Here is a 20,235-nt window from a genome sequence, read left to right on the forward strand (position 1 = left end):
ATATTTTCTGGTGAATTATCCGGTCAAGTCAAGACAGTAATTTTTTTAACACTTCTGGCTTTGTGACACGGTGCCGAATCATGCATCTGAGGTAGTAACTCGATCGATATCGTTTCTAGTAGTCGATTATATTGGTCTTGTCTCTTCTACAATATGTAGTCGTGTCATGCCTTTGGCTGAGATAACAGACCACGCCATGACACTAACCGGGTATTTAACCCTATCTAAAAGGCAATCTGCGTGGAATTGTTCACCACTCAACTTTTGTCTATTAAATTAATACTATTAAATCATTATTAGTCAATTTTATTGTTGAAAAAAGGTATACTTACTCGACTCGTCTGCAACAGTCATATTTATATGTTGTCTAGGTACAAAAGTAGGTTAAAAGTAATGAAATTATAACATCTAGACAACACAACAATACTGTTAAGCACGCGTTTTAATGGTCAATGATTGATTGAGAAGAAACGACAAATGATGAAAAGATATTGACGAGAAGCAATTGCCAAATGACACACATATACTGTGTTGCCTGTTTTTGATAAAAGTATACTAATGATACCACTACCTAATTTAAGATCAAATTACCCGTTAAAAACAACATTTTTTTGTTCAAACAAAAATAATATACTATGAATTACATTACAATACGTTACCTGTCACTAATAATTTCGCCACTTACTGTATATATTGTACCAATTTTTCTCAATAAATGCCTTTTTCCGGTAAAAAGGGTCAGGGCATATGTAATGCAGCCTAAATCCAGAGTTTTTAGTTCATTAATAATCTTTAATAATATGAAATCATTTAAAGTGTGTCATAGGATTTCTCTTCAAGTGAAAAGTAAAATTTTGTAAACTAAAACAAAATTTTTTCCAGTCCTGTCAACTTGACGAATTTGAAGAAGCTTTATTTTACTCGTATTAAACTAATTAAAACATTGTTATTGTTACTGTTTATATATGTTTATTATTCTCCCCATTCATTTCACGGGTGATGCGATAGACACAAAAGATCGAAATGGTGTTGTTGTATTCATTTGTTAAATTATGACTCAATGACAACAATGGCTGCCCATTTTCTAAACGAGAACCCAGTTTTTTTTCTTTCGGTTGGTAGTCAGGTGTTGAAAGGCCATAAATAATTGGCCCGGGACTTCGACCAATAAGCTACCGAATGGGTGTTATCCAATAAGGATCTAAGGACACTTTTCAACTGTCAGAGGTTTCGGCTCGGCCACCCACCGTCCAACAGACCCAATAAATTACCGCTCGATATCGGATCGATACTTGGTCGCGATGCTACTGCGCTGTTGCCGCACTTACTAATTGGCATTTTGTCTACTTAATTTCATTTTATATTTAGATGTAGTAATGAAAAATGTCCCATCTTTACGTGCTTTTACAATTTTATTAGCCTCCATAATCTACAGAAACAAATAACATTTCAACTATGATCTTCCTAATTACAATATATTATTGAGGATGATCCAGACATCTTACTGTATTAAAATTGACTATAATATTATACTAGCGATATAAATATTTGCTGGTATAAAATATTACTAAAGTATGTTTTTATATTAAGTCATGTACATAATTTTGATGTCAAATCAAGTCATCAAGGTATTGCTTCCTTCTTATCTACTATTTCCTAGGAACTGAGTTCTTAAACTAGAAGTAAGAAATGCATCTTAAACTTTAGAGTCATCCTGTCTGTAAAGCAAATTACAAACCTATTTGGTCTTATTTGATCTATAAAATAACTAGTATCTCCTTATTAGAACTAGGATGATCCAGAAATCGTACTGTAATATTATACTATCAATATAAGTATTTGCTGGCATAAAATATTACTAAAGTATCTTATTTGATCCATAAAATAATTAGTATTTAAATTCAGCTGAAACTTATAAGTATTTTAATAAATGTACCAAATACTATTCAACCGGATAGTGTTCAGATTGTCCGAGGAAACAATAATTTCAATCCCCATAGTAGGTGATGCATAAGATAATATCCGATTTTTTATGTTAAATTGAGGGTCTTAAACAACGTTCTATCATAACTATCAAATAAAATATAAAGACAGTTGAAATTCTGTAAAATAACGAACTATAATATTGAAGTCGCATTGCTTAGATATAGAATAACTTAGCATATGGTATTAAAGGTTGGGTTTAGTCTGTAAAAAATATTTTACAGAATAATAACCTCAACTATCGTAAATTTTTAACTTTTCTGATACTATGTTGAATTTCGTTCTTCTAACTGATGTTATTTTATCACCAAACGATATTTGGTGGAAAATCCAAAATGTGAAACTTATAAGTGTTTTAATAAATATACGAAACTCCATTCAACCTGATAGTGCTCGGATTGTCCGAGTAAATAGTAATTTCAATCCCCATAGTAGGTGATGCACAAGAAAATATAAGATTTTTGAAGTTAAATTGAGGGTCTTAAACAAAGTTCTATCATAACTATTAAGTAAAATATAAAGATAGTTCATATTCTGTAAAATAACGAATTATAATGTGGAAGTCACATTGCTTAGATAGAGAACAACTTAATATTTGCTATTAAAGGTTGAGTTTAGTGGGTAGTAAAAAATATTTTATAGAATAAAAATTCAATTATCATGACCAACCTAACCTCAACTATCTCAAATTGACTTAATTGAATTAACTTTTCTGACACTATATTGAATTTCGTTCTCTTAACTGCTGTTACTGACGTTGTATCACCCAACGATATTTGGTGGAAGATCAAAAATGTCGCAACATCGCTGCTTCGTCAGGAATTAAAAATAAAGCAACGCAGACGTCGTTCTTGTCCTTTCGCGTTCCGAGAGAGGGAGAGAGCGCTGAGAGTCTGTCGAAGGTAAATTTCAAACAAATCGATGCATTTCCAATGAGGCTTGGCGGTGGCGCGGAGGGAGCGGCGCTGGGGCGTCGTCCGCCGCCATGTTGGAGGCCCTTAATCACGTCGACTACTCGACCAAACGCCCTCATCGAGTTGTCGTTGAGGACCCTCCAATTCCCGGACGTGGTTCAACGTAAATAATATTAATTCGGCACCTCCACTTTATTGTTGTTTTATCGTTCTGTTGTTTTTAACAATTCCGAAGGTTTCCGGTTTCATATTCGAATCTCTATCATAAATTGTAAAAAACAGGACAATATTCAAACTCTTTGTGACAAATTTCAATCAAGAAATCAGTTAAATTCAATATATTATCGTTATAATAACATATAAGTATATTAATGGTTGTCTAAATCAAATTAACAAAATCGCAACATTTTTAAGAAAACAAAGCAAATATTATTAAACAATATCACCAGGGTACATAATTATGATCCACTGAAAATCTATAAAAATTAAGATTATTTTAGGAAATTGAGAAATGTTTTTTTATATTAATATAACCATTTTGTCATTTCCTACTGATCTTAATTTTAGAACAAATAATACTTCTTCAAATCTGTTCAATGAGCAATAAGTATTTCTTATGATAACTATTACATACATCACATGTACAAAAACACTTCATTAAACATTTTTCTATGAATAATATCTTGATCAGTTTGAATGACATGTTACATTTTCAGTTGTTAAAAAGAGTCCTTATGAGTTTAAAAGGATATCGCGGATATCACTTCATTAGAGAAGTAATACAGAGCCTCAACAATGTCCACACATTATTTTAGATCCTTTGAATGGTAGCTACATTAGGCTTACAAGCAATATATTCTATAGTTGGATTCCATATGACCAAATAGGTTTAAGTATTACTTTCGGTCTGCAAAAATGAGCTCTTTACAAATTGAAGACAGATGCATACCAAAATATTTAACATCTTCTGCCTGGGAGTGCACTGGTGTGCCTGTTTTTCTATGCAGGATTTTAGTTACATGGATAGATTTTCTTCAATTTGCTTTGATTCACCATGTTTTCAACCTGTGGTGCCTGTGGTTTTTTATTTAGGTTTGTTTGTAGGTTATTTAATACCATGTCGTCTGCATATGTTGGTACAGTAGCAGTTTCTGTGGTCGGTAGCAGGTATCAGCTGTATATAGGGGATACAATATAAGACCCAGTAAATTGACTTCTGGAAATCCACAATATATTGGATGAAAAACAGTGAACGTATTGTTTTGTTTTAAGAACTGTGAGATTTTAGCAACTAAAAATGAGTATGAAAGAAACGTTTCCTTGGTTTAACCTGCAATCCTGTACACCAGACTTTAACAAAAACATTTTGGCAACAGGACAGTCCTCCTAGTGTTGCGATAGTCGTAGCTTCGAATCCTGTTGGGACATGGTCGTAAATATATGTTTGTGATTGTATATAGGCAAGAATGCAAAATCCGATAAGGAAAACGATCTCAGTCACGCCAGTAACCAAGCTGGATAGGGCCGGAATGTCTTTTGGAATGATCTCCAAGTAGGTCCCTGGCCAGTTGATAAACCCTAATTGATGAAAAGGACTCTGAAATATAGCTTTTAACATTTAAGCCTAGATTTATTTTGTTTACTGCTCTATGTATAGTGTTAGTATTGTTCTGTAGTTTCGTACTTCTTACGAAACCCAAATTGATGTTGGAATAATATTGCAATCTTTTTTATTGTTAAGCCTTTTTATATACAATTGTTCAAAAAGATGGATATTATCGATAATAAATTTATAGGCCGGTAAAATGTGAGATCTTCTGATATTTCCCCGGAATGAGAATCATAATTATTTTAGCTATATTCCGAATGCTAGGAAAATTTATTTGCAACAATGAGGTAAATATGAATGCTGTTTGTTAATTATATTAAACCTTCCCTGATAGCTCCTGTAAAAATTCCTCGGCAATTAGTTCATATCCAGGACTCTTTTTACAGTTAATATCTCTCATTATTATTTATTTAAATTTTCTGATAGTGATTTTCTCATGAGGTACGTCAATTTGAGATGGGGAACAGGAAGATGATAATTTTATTTTCCCCAACATTCAACGGCCCAGACGGTAAGGGCTTAAATATATTTTCAGATGATTAGATAGTATGTCAGTCTATTTTTATGGTCTCTAGCGCAATTGTTTTTCATAGGTAGTTTATGTTGCTGGAGCATTTACAACACTACAAGTATATATATATATATATATATATATATATATATATATATTATAGTACACCAATGTCTTCAATAAAACGAACATGTGACACGACCATTGGAAACTTGAAGCATTTGTAAACAATGGCCTCAGTCTTGGCGTTTCTCCGTGTATTTTTTTCCTTCCTAATAAGCAAACACAGAAACATTCAGGGTTTTGTTTGGGTAGCCTTTTGAATTGAATGCGCGAATGTTTGTTGCTTTGTTTATCCCCTTCGTATCCCCCCGTAGCTCCTTTCAGTTGTATAATCGTAACGATTCGGCCATTGTTAACGTCGGGTTCTGTTCTGTTTTCAGAAATGCTCCATCAAGGCGATCTTTCCTCCTCGATGGAATCGCTGTCGTACGAGTCATCAGTTACGTCGCCGGCATCAAATAATGGTCATCAAACACAAAGAACGAAACGGTAAGTTTGAAGTGTTAACGCTATTATTTATCTATATGTAGAAAATGTATATATGGAATGATATTTTCGAAAAATTAAAAAAAGTGGAATTCCTGAATATATTTATTATATTTAATATATTAAGAATAGCATACAATAATTGTGTTGTGAAATAAAAAAGAGCTTTGGACTATATACATCTATAAGTTTAGTATATCAAATAAAACAATAGTTGCCACTATGAATATTTTGTTACAATTTAATAAATAATTTTTGATATCTCAAGATATATTAGCAAATATTTCGATTTAATAGAATGAGTTGTTTATTTTAGAAACAAAGAAAAAAAAATAGTACTTTTCTTCTAAACTTTTCCCAAATTTTTGCATTTATTTATGATTTCTTAATTTTTTAAATAATTCATTTCAGCAATAACCTCTTTGTTACATCTTTATTTGCAATAATAGTTCTCTAAACCTAGACATACAATATTTAACAACTGAGTTTCATTTTACACTCATTTTTTCTATTGTTTTTGCTACCATTTATAAAATAAACCATATCGCAACTTGCCAGTTTGTTATGAAACACTTTTTTACAGAATGAGAACATCATTTAAACACCATCAACTCCGAACAATGAAAACCTACTTCGCCATCAACCAAAACCCAGACGCCAAAGATTTGAAGCAGCTGGCTCAGAAGACCGGCCTATCAAAGAGGGTGCTTCAGGTAGATTATATCATTCAGTCTGCGAGTGATTCCAATACTAAAACATTGCTTCTTGATATTGCAGGTTTGGTTTCAAAACGCTAGAGCGAAATGGCGTCGGAACCTGATGAGACAAGAAGGAGCTCAGAGTAACAACAACAACATACAAAGTCAAGGACCGAATAGTTCGCCCACTGGCTCGACCATAATGGAGAACGGACTTTCACATCAGAGTCTAGATGACCTGCACCATCACCTACACAGCGGCAACTCCCAAACCCTAAACTTCAACGATATCTATTAGTATGTCGTCGAATTAATTGAGTAGACTATGTTGTTGAAACTAAACTCACCAAACCATTCATTGGTAACGATGAAATGGTTGCAAATTCTACTGAAAATCGGACCTTTTCGATGTTGTATTCCAGTGGAACTGATGAAAATAGTAACTAAAATAATAGTAACTAAAATTTTACATAAAAAACAGTGAAAACTTTTGTTTTAAAAAAATTAATTAACATGGAAAATGGTTGATATTATCAGCTGAATTCAATAAATTAAAGGGATTAAAATCATTATAAAATCAAAGAATGTAGTTCTTTGTCTTCAACGACATAGTCCCGCTAATAACACAAAATGTTCCTTTATTCATAGTGATACACCGATAACGTATTATTGTTTATAACAAATTACGATAAAAATAAAACAGTGTAATGTAGATATTTAGCGGTTGGTATATAGGTAGATTAGGGTTTTTTAGGGAATTTTAGGCCGATATAAAAGCATCCTGAGCGTACACGTACTATGTGGATATACAAATAATATAAATTATTAATGACATTCGTTACTGTGTGTTTTAGTGGCTTATAAACCTCTCTAACGATACCTTATATATTTTGTTTCGGAAAATTGTGCAATTATTTTTATTATACAGACTGTGGATTTGTCATTATCATTATTATTAATATTATTATTTTGTAAAAAGCAATTTAAATTATTAATGTGTAAATACAAGTATTATAAAGCAGATATATGAAGTTTTATTTTTTTACCAAATACAGTATGTTATACAGTATCCGTACTCACATAAATCATGGTGATGGTGATGGGCATTAAGTCGCCATTAATACCCACAAGAATTATTTCTTTATTCACTATCTAATATATGTCAATACCCTCTTTTATTACATAATTGAGAGTGCATCCACCATATTTCTTATAGCAGTTTCTAAAGTATCGAATATTCACATTATATTTTACGTGTAAGACATGAAGAAAGACTCCATGTAAACACCGAAGTACGCTTTTGGACAATAGTGAACTAGGACGCAAACTCAAGACAACCAAACTATGCGATCTTGCGTGATTGTGTACTGAAATACAGTAAATTGTAAAAAAAAACTGAAAAGTGCTACTAAATTTTAGTTTTCTAGAAAAAGCAAAGGCCAATGTGTCTTACTAGTTAAATACCTAGCTGAAAGAGACAATTTTAAGTTAGTGGGCAACAATTAGTGACAATATAAAAATCTATTTAATTTTCCTTCACCAATTTTACTTTTAATTTAATATGAATAAAATTCAGAGTCACTTTTTCATGTTAATCTCTTCACGAAATGACTCAATAAAGCAACATAATCACCACCATATTTATTTTAACAGCTTTTAAAGATTAGATGTTTCTCATCTACCCGAACTTAGTCAATGTTTAAAAACGCTATCTTATAAGTTGTTAATGGTGAAGATGGTGGTAATTCTTCAATAGTATTTAATATAATTTTCGGTATCCTTTACCAATTAATATTATTTATGCCAATATTGACATTTATTACATACTGGCGCATTCGCCATATTTCCGATAACATTTTAGTAAGTGTTTTTGAAAGATTTCCTTTTAAGGTTGCAAATATTTATTATTTCTTTCATTGTGTGATACTATTATATCAGCGGTTTTGTTCAATTGTGTTATTTAAGTTAATGGGCTTGATATAAACATTTATAATAATTATTTCTTGATAACTGTTTGTTATATAAGAAGTCCAACAATTCAAAACAACTTTTCTTTATACACTAAAAGTTACTAAGGGAAATTGTAACATTATATTGAGAATCAATAAAATACTAGTAAGTAGAGTATCTTTTTCTCCAGGAGACATTTTTTGTAATCAAATATTACCGAAAATATTTCTATATAAAGAGGTTTAAGTAAAAAATAATAAAAATAGTAACTCACGTATCATTCAAAACAACTATGTATATGTTTTTTGATAGCAATGTGACTTTGACATATGTTCTTTTTGAATTGATAAGTAAAACGAATTCAGATAATAAAAGCTCTTCTTCATGACGATATAATGGAGAGCTATTATTTTGTAACCATAACTGTTTTAGAAGGTCGCCATTATATATGCGAGAATATGAATTCGGCCGTTATTGTTCAAGTAGGTGACAAGAAGAAATGCACTGCAGTCAAGAAAAGTAACGAGTGCCCATTTTATAACGAGGTATCAAGATTTCAACATTTCCTTCTGAGATATATTAATGATTAGTATAGTATTTTGTTTTCGAATTCCTTACCACATACGAAAAACTCATGGAAAAAGAGATTACAATCACCGTTATCCGACCAAAAAGCTTTTGCCGAAGAAGAAGAATCCTTGGGTGCGTGCGACTGGATGTAGCGACCATTTTGAATCAAAAAAGTATTCAAATATTTATTTTCTTCGCAAGTATATTAATTTTCTTCCCAACAGATTCGCAATTTTTTCATAAATGGGCGGTACTAACATCACCTAAAGCAGATTTTTCTAGTGGCCCTACAGGATATTTAAAATTAGATATGTGTGTCATTTCGAAGCACCAAACATTGAAGCTTCCCCATAACATTGTAAATGATGATATTGAAGGGCAAGTTCGTTATTTATTAACGATTGTTTGGGAATACTTTTAAAAAATCACATCCACCATTATATCATGAAAATGAATTAATATTTTAGAAAAAAGGTTCCTTCGCCATTATGACATGATTTTGTGATTATGTATTTTTAGAAATTTGTTGATGCCGAGTAATTTCGTTTCCGAGAAACAGCGGGCTAAATTTGTATTCGATGTATACAGAGTGGATCATATACAAACCCGAACAGATCAGTTCCTCGACTTTGGTATCAGTAAAGTGAATAACGCAGCGATGGATATAAAACCGACATCTTATGTCGCGATCACGTTCGCTGGGTCAAGAGTGATTATTATATTATCTTCATATAGAACATGATTTACAGTTAATGTTTCATTCCAGATTAACACATCACCAAGAAAATATACTCAAAACCCGACATTCAACGAAACCCTTACCATAACGGACTCATTTCCACCATTATGTCAACGGGTAAAAATAGAGATTTGTATAGAAGGATTTCGAAAGACTGTGAATTCGACTCATTTTATCAATTTGAAGCATATCTCGAATGATACAAGTGAAGGTTTGACGAAGTAGCCTTTAAATATATTTATTTATTTATCGTGAATCTGTCTTATAGGATTTCTCCCTACTTTTGGACCAACTTATATTTATATGTACTCAAAACATCCCCTAGAAGGTTATGCGGGTACCATTTTAATGGCAATGAAGACGGAGCTAATGGAAACAGACGCATCAACGCATATTGGACAAAAGATGAATATAAATTATGGTCTTGCTCCCTTAATAGAAGATCACTTGTTTCCAGTACAGGAAACTTTATTATTTGGTGTAATTTTTGAGGCAAATTCAATTGCCAAGAAGTACCATGACAAAACAATTTCTTTTCGTTTAACTTTCGGCCATATCACTAGTGAGAACGAAAAAAAGGGCACGTATGAAATGAACTGCCCGCTTAATATTACACCAGGTGAGTTTCTAACATGTGGGGCAAAAGTCCCGCTACCATTTTGATTAACCCATCTGGGTTATGAGATGTGTAACTCAGTTTCGCTTTAACCATTGTGTTGTGTAGACATCCAAATTGTATTATGGTCACATATACGCCACAAAAACGAGCAGAAATAGTGACAATATTTATTGAAAATAATCTTTCCATTATTGCCACTCAGCAAGTGCATCAAAAATATTCTAATCGTCCAGTGCCTCACAAAATCACAATTTATGATTGATACAATTACAACAACGATACAATTAAAACAATGATTGCATCATTGCATGTGCTAGAAACAACTGTATGATTTGGTATTCATGCTGAAAACATTATTGGTCCCAATTTTTTGAAAATAACTAAGATGTTGCAATTACTGTTAATACTGAATGGTACCAAGACATGATTAGTAATTTTCTTGTGCCTGAAATGGAAGAGTAAGGACTAGAGGATCTAAACGATTCAACATCTTAAAGACAATATTCGTCACGATATTGAAGAAATTCAGCCTCAGATGTTGCAGGATGTCATGAAAAATTACTTAAAATGACACGAAAGTTGCATTTAGTCGGTATAATTTTTCAATCATAACAAAAAAAATATTTAAAAACCATCTAAACTTTTTATGAATAATAAACTTACTTACTTTTTCTTTGAGCAAAGTTATAGGCAATCAAAATGGTAGCGGGACTTTTGCCACGTTCTACAAGCATATTTGAATTAGATTTTCAGAATCTAAAACCTTTATATAGCATGAACAAAAAGCAATTATAAAAGAAATTTTGTTCTTCTATAACTTTAAACCAAACAGCCATACCATCTTAAAGTTATGATAGTCTGAAAGAAAATGTGTAATATTAACTTTTCCTCTTATGAACAGAATAATCATCTTCCATTAAAAACCAGCAGTAATCTCCTAACATTTTAGCATTCCATCTTCATTGATAACGCTCTTCTATCTGTTTTATATCTTGGTGAAATCGTTAACCTAAATCCATGAATTAATTTCTTTAGAGATAACCAAGCCACTAACCCTTTCGCGTTAAGATTTTCATTGAATTCATTGTTTTCTATAGGTTATCTTATTTGTGACCCGACAGAAATGCGTTCATTTAATTTAACATCACTTAATTTAGCGAAAGTACTTTTCAGATACAAATATCCACGGAATTGAAAAAAATTTCATTAAACCAAGTTTTATATGTAAGGGTGGAAGAATCACATTTCCTTGTGGAATAAGAGATTCATTTTTAACGTACCTTAAACAAAGACAGTTCTTTTTGGACAATGTTTCCATTTCGTAGTAGCTTTTGGTGTCTGTATTGTCCCACAAACAGAGAAAACAACAATATTTCTTGAAACCTCCCGGTAGTTCAAGAAATATAGCAACAACATTTAAATCAGCACAAATTTTCCAGCTGTATTCTTTTTATTTCATTAAGTCTAAAATTAGTTTCATATTTTGATACGTTTCTTTTAAAATCAGTGAATATGCAATATAGCTATGTAGGAATATCGACTATAGAATTGACACTATTATTAAAAAACGTGACGTGTTAAATAACTACATCAATAGACAATGTGTTTAACAATGCAACGAGGAGTTCAAAAGACATAGTCTTATTTATATTAGAAAAATGATGTCACACTAGAAGCAGGCAAAACTTATTAAACGAAAATCAAACTCAAACTCTCAGAGAGCTTAACGTCTGATGAATCAACTGCCCCCCGGCATTTATATGGGAGTGGGAAGATCCAAAACGAAGGAAAATGAATTGGCATTTCAGACCGTTTTAATATTATGGTTCCGTTGCTTGTTAGGCAAAAAACAGTTCTCTATAGCATATTGTATCAGACGATAAAAAGTATAAGTATGGGTTAATCCAGTAGAGCCATCCACATCGCCATCGAAGCGGAATATTCATAGATATAAAGTACTGCTGTCCAGAAAATAGGCCAGAAAGGTGTAGTGTATTGACGTCAATTGAATAAGTTCGGACATCCTTCAATGACTAACTGTTTAAAAATACTGAGGAAATGCGAAAATGTATTGACGATTGGATAGTGCTAAACTAATATCATTCGTTCGAGGGCTTAACAGCATGATGCAATAGGAAAGATGGGTAAAATTTATAAAATTGATAGAGAGTATTTCGATCAATATACAATGTACCAATTTTTCTCAATAAACGTCTTTGTTTATACATGCAGCATCTAACACACTCCTTACACTGAGTGACGATAAACTGGTAATACGTAAATCAGTTCTGCTGTTATTTACATCTACATCAGAAGAATTCTTCATAAATTGTAGTACCAAAGAAGGTCGATAAGCAAACAGAATCCTAATTTAGTTTGTAAAATATTTATTAATTTTAATGCTTTATAATCTCAATAGTAACTCATCAAATATTTTCCAGGTCAGAAACCCACCAAAACAAGCAAGAATTTTGCCTATTTGAAATATAACGAGAAGAAACCGTGTTTGAAAATACGATCGGCATGGCCCGACTTCCGAAAGAGAATGTACCATTCCAACATGCTGGAAAAAATCTCGAATGAGTTGGTATATAATCGCAATCTGGTGGTTCTTTAGGACGTTCTTGCCTCTTTGGTTTCAGGGTACGCGGTTAGAGCAAATCGAGAAGATGTTTCTGAAAAACAGTCCGGCTTTGTTCCAGAAAATCGACGAACTTTTAGTGGAAACCATGGATTTTCTAATGGTCTCCGTTAGGAAATATATTGAGATAGTAACGAATAATTACAATTTTGACTATGGCACTAAATTGGATAACGAACGGATTCGAATGTGCATCAGAGTTATGGTGAGTAGAAAATATGTTAGGACTGTGCTCGGTTAAGAATATACTTATAAACTAACAGGTCAATTGAGTAGTCCCTGGCCTGGCACACAGATGGCGCTAATGATATTAAATCCATATGTTTTTTAGTTAGCTCTAACCCTCAAAAGATGCCTGTATAAATTTGATAGCTGTCAGATCATTAGTTTGTGAATTTTAACATTTTTCGTGAAGCAACTTTTGTTATTGTGAAAAAAATGGATAAAAAGGAATTTCGCGTGTTTATAAAAAATGCCTTTTGAAAGGAAAAAATAAAATTGAAGCAAGAACTCGGCTTGATAGTGAGTTTCCGGACACTGCTCCAGGAAAATCAACCATCAAGGATTGGTATGCTAAGTTTAGACGTGGTGAAATGAGCACCGAAGACGGTGAACGCAGTGGACGCCCAAAGAAGGCTATTACCGACGAGAATATAAAAAAATCCACAAAATCATAGCTTACTTTTGACCAAAAACAACGACGAGTTGATGATTCGGAGCAGTGTTTGAAGATGATCCAGCATAATAAACCCGAGTTTTTGTGTCGATATGTGACAATGGATGAGACATGGCTCCATCATTTTACTCCGAAGTCCAATCGACAGTCATCCGAGTGGACTGCACTAGATGAACCCGCTGACATGGTTATGGCGTCTGTATTTTGGGATGCGCATGGAACAATTTTCATTGGCTACCTTAAAAAAGGAAGGACCATTAACGGCGACTATTACATAGCGTTTTTGGACCATTTGAAGGACGAAACCGCCGAAAAATGGTCGCATTTGAAGAAAAGGAAAGCGCTGCTTCACCAAGATAATGCACCATGCCAAAAATTGGGCTTCGAATTGCTTCCTCATCCACTATATTGTCCAGATCTGGCCCCCAGCGACTATTTCCTGTTCTCAGATCTCAAAAGAATGCTTGCTGGGAAGACATTTTCTTCGAATGTAGAGGTGATCGACAATACCGAGGCCTATTTTGAAGCAAAAGACAAATGGTACTACAAAAATGGCATCGAAAAGTTAGAAGGTCGCTATAATCTGTGTATTACCGTGGAAGGGAATTAAGTTGAATAAAAAAAAAAATTTGCCTAAAAATATGTCAAGTTTGTGTGCTTTGGTTCGCTTTAATCTTCGGATTTCCTGCTTGCTGTCCATTAGCTGCATTGCTTCCGGATTGGTGTGATTTAGTTCATGTCTTAAGGCAAATTTTTGGAGCACTTAGTATTTGATCCATTTGATTTCCAGGTCATCGAACAGCTCTTCGTTTGTTACATAGCCCTAACCATTGGCAATTAATCGTGTTGGTTTGATGTTTTACTACAACCCTATATTTACACCCCAAATATCCAAATTGGCTTTATGATTGATTGATAAACCAATCTCTTTGATATTAGGCCAAGTTGAGAATATTTTCCGACTAACTAGTACAGTTGCTTAAATTTGGGTCTAATATGCTATAACTCTATAATTGGAAAATGCTGCAAGGACTGTTTTTTTTATATAATATATCAGTACAGAGCAAATACAGGAGTGACTTTACGAGAAACTCTAAATTTTCTTTCAAATAGATATGATTCCAGCAATCGACAGTAATCCCGAGGTAGCAATTTTTACCCGATCAAAAGCTTGTGAGTTACTCTGTGCCCTTGGTCGATTGCCGAATGGTGATTTCGAAATCCAAACTGGAAATCTGATATTTCTATAACTTATCTATTACGTCTTAACAACAGTTTCTTAAATAATTTTGATATCACAGGTCGGGGATTAAATAACAAGTATTCATATGGGGGCTGTTTTTGATTTATTATTGTCACCTTTTGATGTTGTTTTCATATAATCATTTCAAATGTCATTTGTCATGAACAATACCTTCTCTTCTTCTCTACTCCCCATATTTTGAATTATAGAAGGACACCACCATTTGAGAATATTCTCAATCGATCTCAATCGAATTAAAGTAAATAACTAGATATAATTAATTAAAAATCACGTCCTGTGAATCTATTTTATTAGAGAATAATGAGTAATGAATATGAATTTCATATGAATATGAAGACAATGGACAGCTGAAATCGAATTTTAGTTATAAAGCAAAAATATAAAAATATTATAAGTTAATAAAGCTCAGTCATCCATCAGTGGACGCTTCTGTATCCACTGATACTAGAATATATGTTTTTGTCTATTCTCTACCGAAATGTTGCTATTTTTGCTATTTTTTAGAATTTGATGTTGGATAAAGTTAGAGAAATATCGACCAATAAGTCAAGGAAATTCGTTTACCGAAAACTAGAAAACATCCACAGAAAAATATCATCCCTAGTTCCAGATGTAATCCTCCACATTTCCATTAATAATGTCATTTTGAGTGAAAATCTATTGTAGGCTCAAGATTGTTGGCCAGATGTTTTTATATGGATGACAACAGGTAATAAAAAAATTGCCTATGTAAGAGTACCGGCTAGAAAAATCGTGTTCTCAAATATCCCGGAAGAAATAGGAGAGCATTGCTCCATCATCACACCAATGTTATACTTAGTAAACACCGATGCACTGTTGATGATCAACAAATTAATGGGAAACAGTTCAGTTTCAGGACAGACAACATGTTTTGTGCAAAATCGAGATTTTACTCTGGCTGGGCTTGGAGAACCAAGAGGATCAGTGTTTTTCGATGCTTCCCAAGGGGTTTAAATATGATGATCGTTTTCTCCAGGCAGAAGAGGAATATGTACGTATTGGACTTTGGTTTTTTTAATATTTTTTTATAACATCTTTATTAGATAGGCTTAGTACAATCTTAATTATAAATTAATTTATGACTACATTACATTAGTATGATATAGTAATCTTCTTTTGTGTTTTAAGGCGAAATCTTGGATAACTTCGCAAATCCATTTGATTCCCAGGTTATCGTGCAGTTCTTCGTTGGTTACATAGAGATAGACATTGGTAGTCAATCGAAAAACCTTGTTTTGACAGCGTTGGATGGCTAGTTGATTTTAATTTTTAGTTCAAACTCATATTTGCACCCCATAGGTCCAATTGGCTAAATAAATGTCTTATAAATCAACCTCTTTGATTTTAGATCAAGCTGAGAGTATCTTCCGACTAATCAGTATAGTTGTTTTATTTTGGTTCTAATGTGTTTTGCTTCTTGTTTAACATGATGTTTCCAATTTAATCTACCGTCAAGATGGATTCCGAGCTATTTAGCTGATTCTGCTTGAGGAATCGGGCATCCATTGAGTGATATAATTAAGTTTTTATTATTTCGCCGCAATGCACAATTAACGTGGACAGATTTGGAGCTATTAAGTTCAATTTTATAATCTTTCGTTCATTTGTAGATTTTGTTGACTGCCACTTGTACTTTTTCTACTACCCTAGGAAGATATATGTCGTTTGCCATAATAATTGTGTCGCCAGCAAACTATTTTGTATAATATAAAGTCATATCAATTATTTTCAGTTATTCGAAGGACGAATGCACATATTTAAAGCTGAGCTTCAGCCAGGTTCTGATCATAGCGGACTGAGTGATCCTTTCGTCCAAGTAGCTTTATTGAAAGAAGTCAAAGAAACTGTCGTAGGTTCCTAAAAATATAACCCGACTTGATAAAACCGAACGTATTATTTAGATAAGGAAACAAGAAATTGTTCCTGTTTGGGATCAGACCCTAATGTTCTATAACATCACACTGTATGGATCTCGCGAGCACATCAGGAAGTATCCACCTAGTATTCTGGTTAATATGTTAGATCAGGATAAGGTAGGGTATAAAAATATTTGTTTATTGACTATAATATACATTTTTTTATTATAATTTAATTATTACATTGCTACTAGTCGTTTCCGCATAACCTGTAATTTATCTTGATGATAAGCTAATTTATTTTATAACTCGGGAGGACCCATCGACTCTATCTCAGTCTCAAATGAAATAATATTTATACATGTCACTGCAGTATTTTTTATTAACTGCACCTTACTACGCAAAATCAGATAATTGATACTTTTGAGTCTGTGTCCTGATACAGAAGTTGCAATACTTCAATATTCTAATGAGAATGGAGTCTTTGCTCATGTCTTCTTGCAATTCTATTGATTTCTTGAATAACTGTGGGCATCTAAAGGTCTTGATGTAGATAGTCAGTCCTGTGGTATTTGGGTGCACCCACAATACTTCTCAGGACTTTGTTTTGAAAATTTGTTTATGTTACAAACTCAAACAAAAGGTTGTCTTTGCACAACATCCTCGTTATTGAACTCCGTATGTCCATATAGGTTCCAGTATTTACTTATATAATAGCAATTTATGTACTACTAATTGTGATTTTCTTCCAATTAGCCAATACATTTTTCTGTATTTCAATTCCAGTTCTTTTCTTTTCTACTTTATATTTTCCTTCCAGCAAAGTTATTCATCAAGTTTCATTCCAAGATATTTAACGTTGTTGCTATATGGAATGATAGTATTATTTAATGTTATTGGTGCTTGTACGGTCTGATTGTAGATGAACTGTACATGCACAGATTTATTTTCGTTAATTTTAATTTTCCAAGCTTGTATACAATTATTTATATTGTCACTTGCCTGTTGTAATTTTCGTGTGGCTTCTTCACTACTGTCTCTGACAGTTACAATATATAAGTATAGAGAAGATAATGCTTTGGCCCCATTACACTTCCTTGTGGTATATCTGCTTTAGCGTCTTTTATTGTAGAGTAAGCTTCTTCTTGTTTAACTCTAAAACGATTTTTGGTAGTTCGGTGTGTTGTTTTGGTAACATTTTCTGTAGTTTATGAACATAGTCTTCATGCCAAACATTATCGAAGGCTTGTGCTACATCTAAGAATATAGATGAACATACTTTGTTAATTTCGTAAGCTTTTATATTAACATTTGTTATTCTGTGCACCTGGTTAATTGTTTTATGCTTATATATAATAAACCCATGCTACGTGCGTTAGTATTAGATTTTTTCTCTCTCTGATATAACATCCAAAATGAAGAGTATCTCACATACTTTTCAGATATGCTTCCGTTTACATAGGTTTGTTGTTACCATTGTACTAAATTGCAATAAAGATTGATATTGTGACAATGTTTCAAGTTTTAGGCCGGAAAATAATTTTTAAAAACTGTGGATTTTATTTATTATTTACTCATTTTGTTCTTCAATTTATAATTTATCTTTTTTGTTCAATAACAATACCTTTGTTTTAGGTTTGTTTTCTTCAAAAAAATTGTATGGGAATTCTTGATTAATTTGATGCTTACTCTACTTTCAAATTATTTAAAACTGTATTTACTATAACAAACACTTTTGTGTTTGCCTTCTAACATCTTTGTTTCGAACGGTTACTTTTATGCTATTTTCTAATTATATAAAACCAGCGCACATTTCTTGTAGATCTTTAGATTTCTCTTGTTTGACTAGACTTAATTTTTATATAAATTCCGTACCATAAAGTATCACAAACAATTAATACCTAATAGATATTCTAAATTACTCTATAAGAATTTCAAAATCTAAATTCTTAAATAAATATTTCAGTTCAAAAGCGAAATTGTGGGACGAGATATTATACGACCTGAAGCCAAATTCCTAGATGACACCGATCAAACAAAAATGGAGTATAACCGTACCTTTATAGAGCGAGGAAAGCATTCCTTAAGGTTTCATTCACTGTACAAAGAAAACGAAGTTATGGCGAAACTTTTAGCTGCTTTTGAAATTGTTGAGGTATAAAACATTAGAAATTCTACAAAGATATTGTATTGATCTGATCTTATATAACTATGTTATTTTTGGCCCAACATTGTTAACTAGAAATGCGAACAGAAAAATATTTTGCAATTATTAATAGAAAATATAAAGTGGAGAAATTTCATATTTTCAGCAAATTATAATACATTAACAATTTTATAATATATCTTATATATCGCTAAATAAAGTAGATTCAATTTTCTTAAATATATTTTAGAGTATTTTTGAAATCCGGTCTTACCCAGCCTGGTTACTATCGTGACTGGGATCATTTTTCTTATCAAATTTTGCACACTTGCCTAAAGAAACAATCATAAATGTTAACTGTTAAATGTTAATATTTCCAATTATCTTCTTGCAGATACCCCAAATGAAGCAAATCGAAGATCCAAAGCAAATTTTAACTATTCCTCCTGAAATCAAGCCCACCTTGGTATCCTATAAAATTGAGATATTGTTCTGGGGCATCAGAAACATGAGAAAAATCAACATGGTCCGAATCAACAGGCCCAGAATAACCTTTTATTGCGGAAATAAGTCGATTCAATCAGAAACCATAGCAAACTTTGCGAAGAATCAAAACTTCCCTAATTATATTTCAGAAATGTTTGTTGTAAGTCAGTACTTCAACTATTTTTTCGTATACTGTAAATATGTTTTTAAGGAAATGCCCAATGATCTGTTTCATGAATCTTATCAAATTAAAATGTTTGATAGCAGAAAATTTGGTATCTACGTATACTCAGGAGTCACTGTCGGAGACGTTGAACCATTCTTGTACAAACCCATGACGGTACAACAAAGAGCCACGATAATAGCTGAGGAATTTCATCATAATTTGAGTTTCCTTCGATTATCTGGTATAAAATTCATAGAAAATTAATTTTGGTTATAATATTGAAAGTATTCTAGATTCTGAGATAAACTTCAACAACGAAGATACTTGGCAATTACTTCCATCCTCAGAACCTTCAGTTCCCAAGAAAAGGACGTGTTTCACTCTGTGTTCGAAACTGTTGAAAAAAATCTGCAAAACTAAACTCAACCTACCCAAGCGACGAGACAGCCAGTACTCCTTACTCACTGATGAGGATCATCAAGAAACTGAAGACGATGAAAATATAGATTGGTGGACTAAATTTTACGCTTCATTCGATGGTGAAAGTAACACGGCATTCAAACACAACCACCTGAAGATATACAAAAGCGAACTGGAGAATCAACCAGAATTTAATAGATTCTCTGATATGCTGACTTGCTTTGAAATGTATAAAGGAAAACGAACTGGAGATGAAGCTTTAGATGAAGCTCATGTGACAGCGGTTTTCAAGGGGTTAGACTCTCTAAATTTTAAATAATATTTCAGTACTTATCTAACATATAATTTTGAGTAAAAATATTTTTTATATAATGAAAATCATTTTTTTCTGTACACTTTTGTTATTAATAGAATAAA

General features: G+C 32.6%; 3 protein-coding genes across 3 annotated transcripts in view; all 3 read left to right on the forward strand.

The window, feature by feature from the left end:
* Positions 1-6,697, forward strand: part of Ap (apterous) — a 30,490-nt gene extending 23,793 nt beyond the window's left edge. The window contains exons 5-7 of the mRNA XM_076408552.1: positions 5,461-5,569; positions 6,150-6,279; positions 6,344-6,697. Of these exons, the coding sequence (XP_076264667.1) occupies positions 5,461-5,569; positions 6,150-6,279; positions 6,344-6,562 (458 nt within the window). The 3' untranslated portion in view covers positions 6,563-6,697. The remainder of the gene's footprint in view (positions 1-5,460; positions 5,570-6,149; positions 6,280-6,343) is intronic.
* Positions 6,632-13,055, forward strand: LOC143198258 (otoferlin-like). Its single transcript, XM_076407388.1, has 10 exons — positions 6,632-6,718; positions 8,580-8,759; positions 8,805-8,916; positions 9,009-9,162; positions 9,304-9,493; positions 9,551-9,734; positions 9,792-10,142; positions 12,584-12,729; positions 12,785-12,988; positions 13,047-13,055. Exons 1-10 carry the CDS (start codon positions 6,632-6,634, stop codon positions 13,053-13,055), a joined length of 1,617 nt encoding a protein of 538 aa, XP_076263503.1.
* A 2,340-nt stretch (positions 13,056-15,395) lies between these two features.
* Positions 15,396-20,200, forward strand: LOC143198380 (otoferlin-like). Its single transcript, XM_076407555.1, has 7 exons — positions 15,396-15,735; positions 16,477-16,593; positions 16,646-16,777; positions 18,567-18,755; positions 19,141-19,392; positions 19,444-19,639; positions 19,692-20,200. The coding sequence occupies exons 1-7, from the start codon at positions 15,679-15,681 to the stop codon at positions 20,135-20,137; spliced, it is 1,389 nt and encodes a 462-aa protein (XP_076263670.1). The 5' UTR covers positions 15,396-15,678; the 3' UTR covers positions 20,138-20,200.
* The last annotated feature ends 35 nt before the right edge of the window (positions 20,201-20,235 follow it).

This window comes from Rhynchophorus ferrugineus, unplaced genomic scaffold (assembly GCF_030347505.1).
Source record: "Rhynchophorus ferrugineus isolate W39M unplaced genomic scaffold, kcgeb_rfMv2 rfM6, whole genome shotgun sequence".
NCBI classification, from domain to species: Eukaryota; Metazoa; Arthropoda; class Insecta; order Coleoptera; family Curculionidae; genus Rhynchophorus; species Rhynchophorus ferrugineus.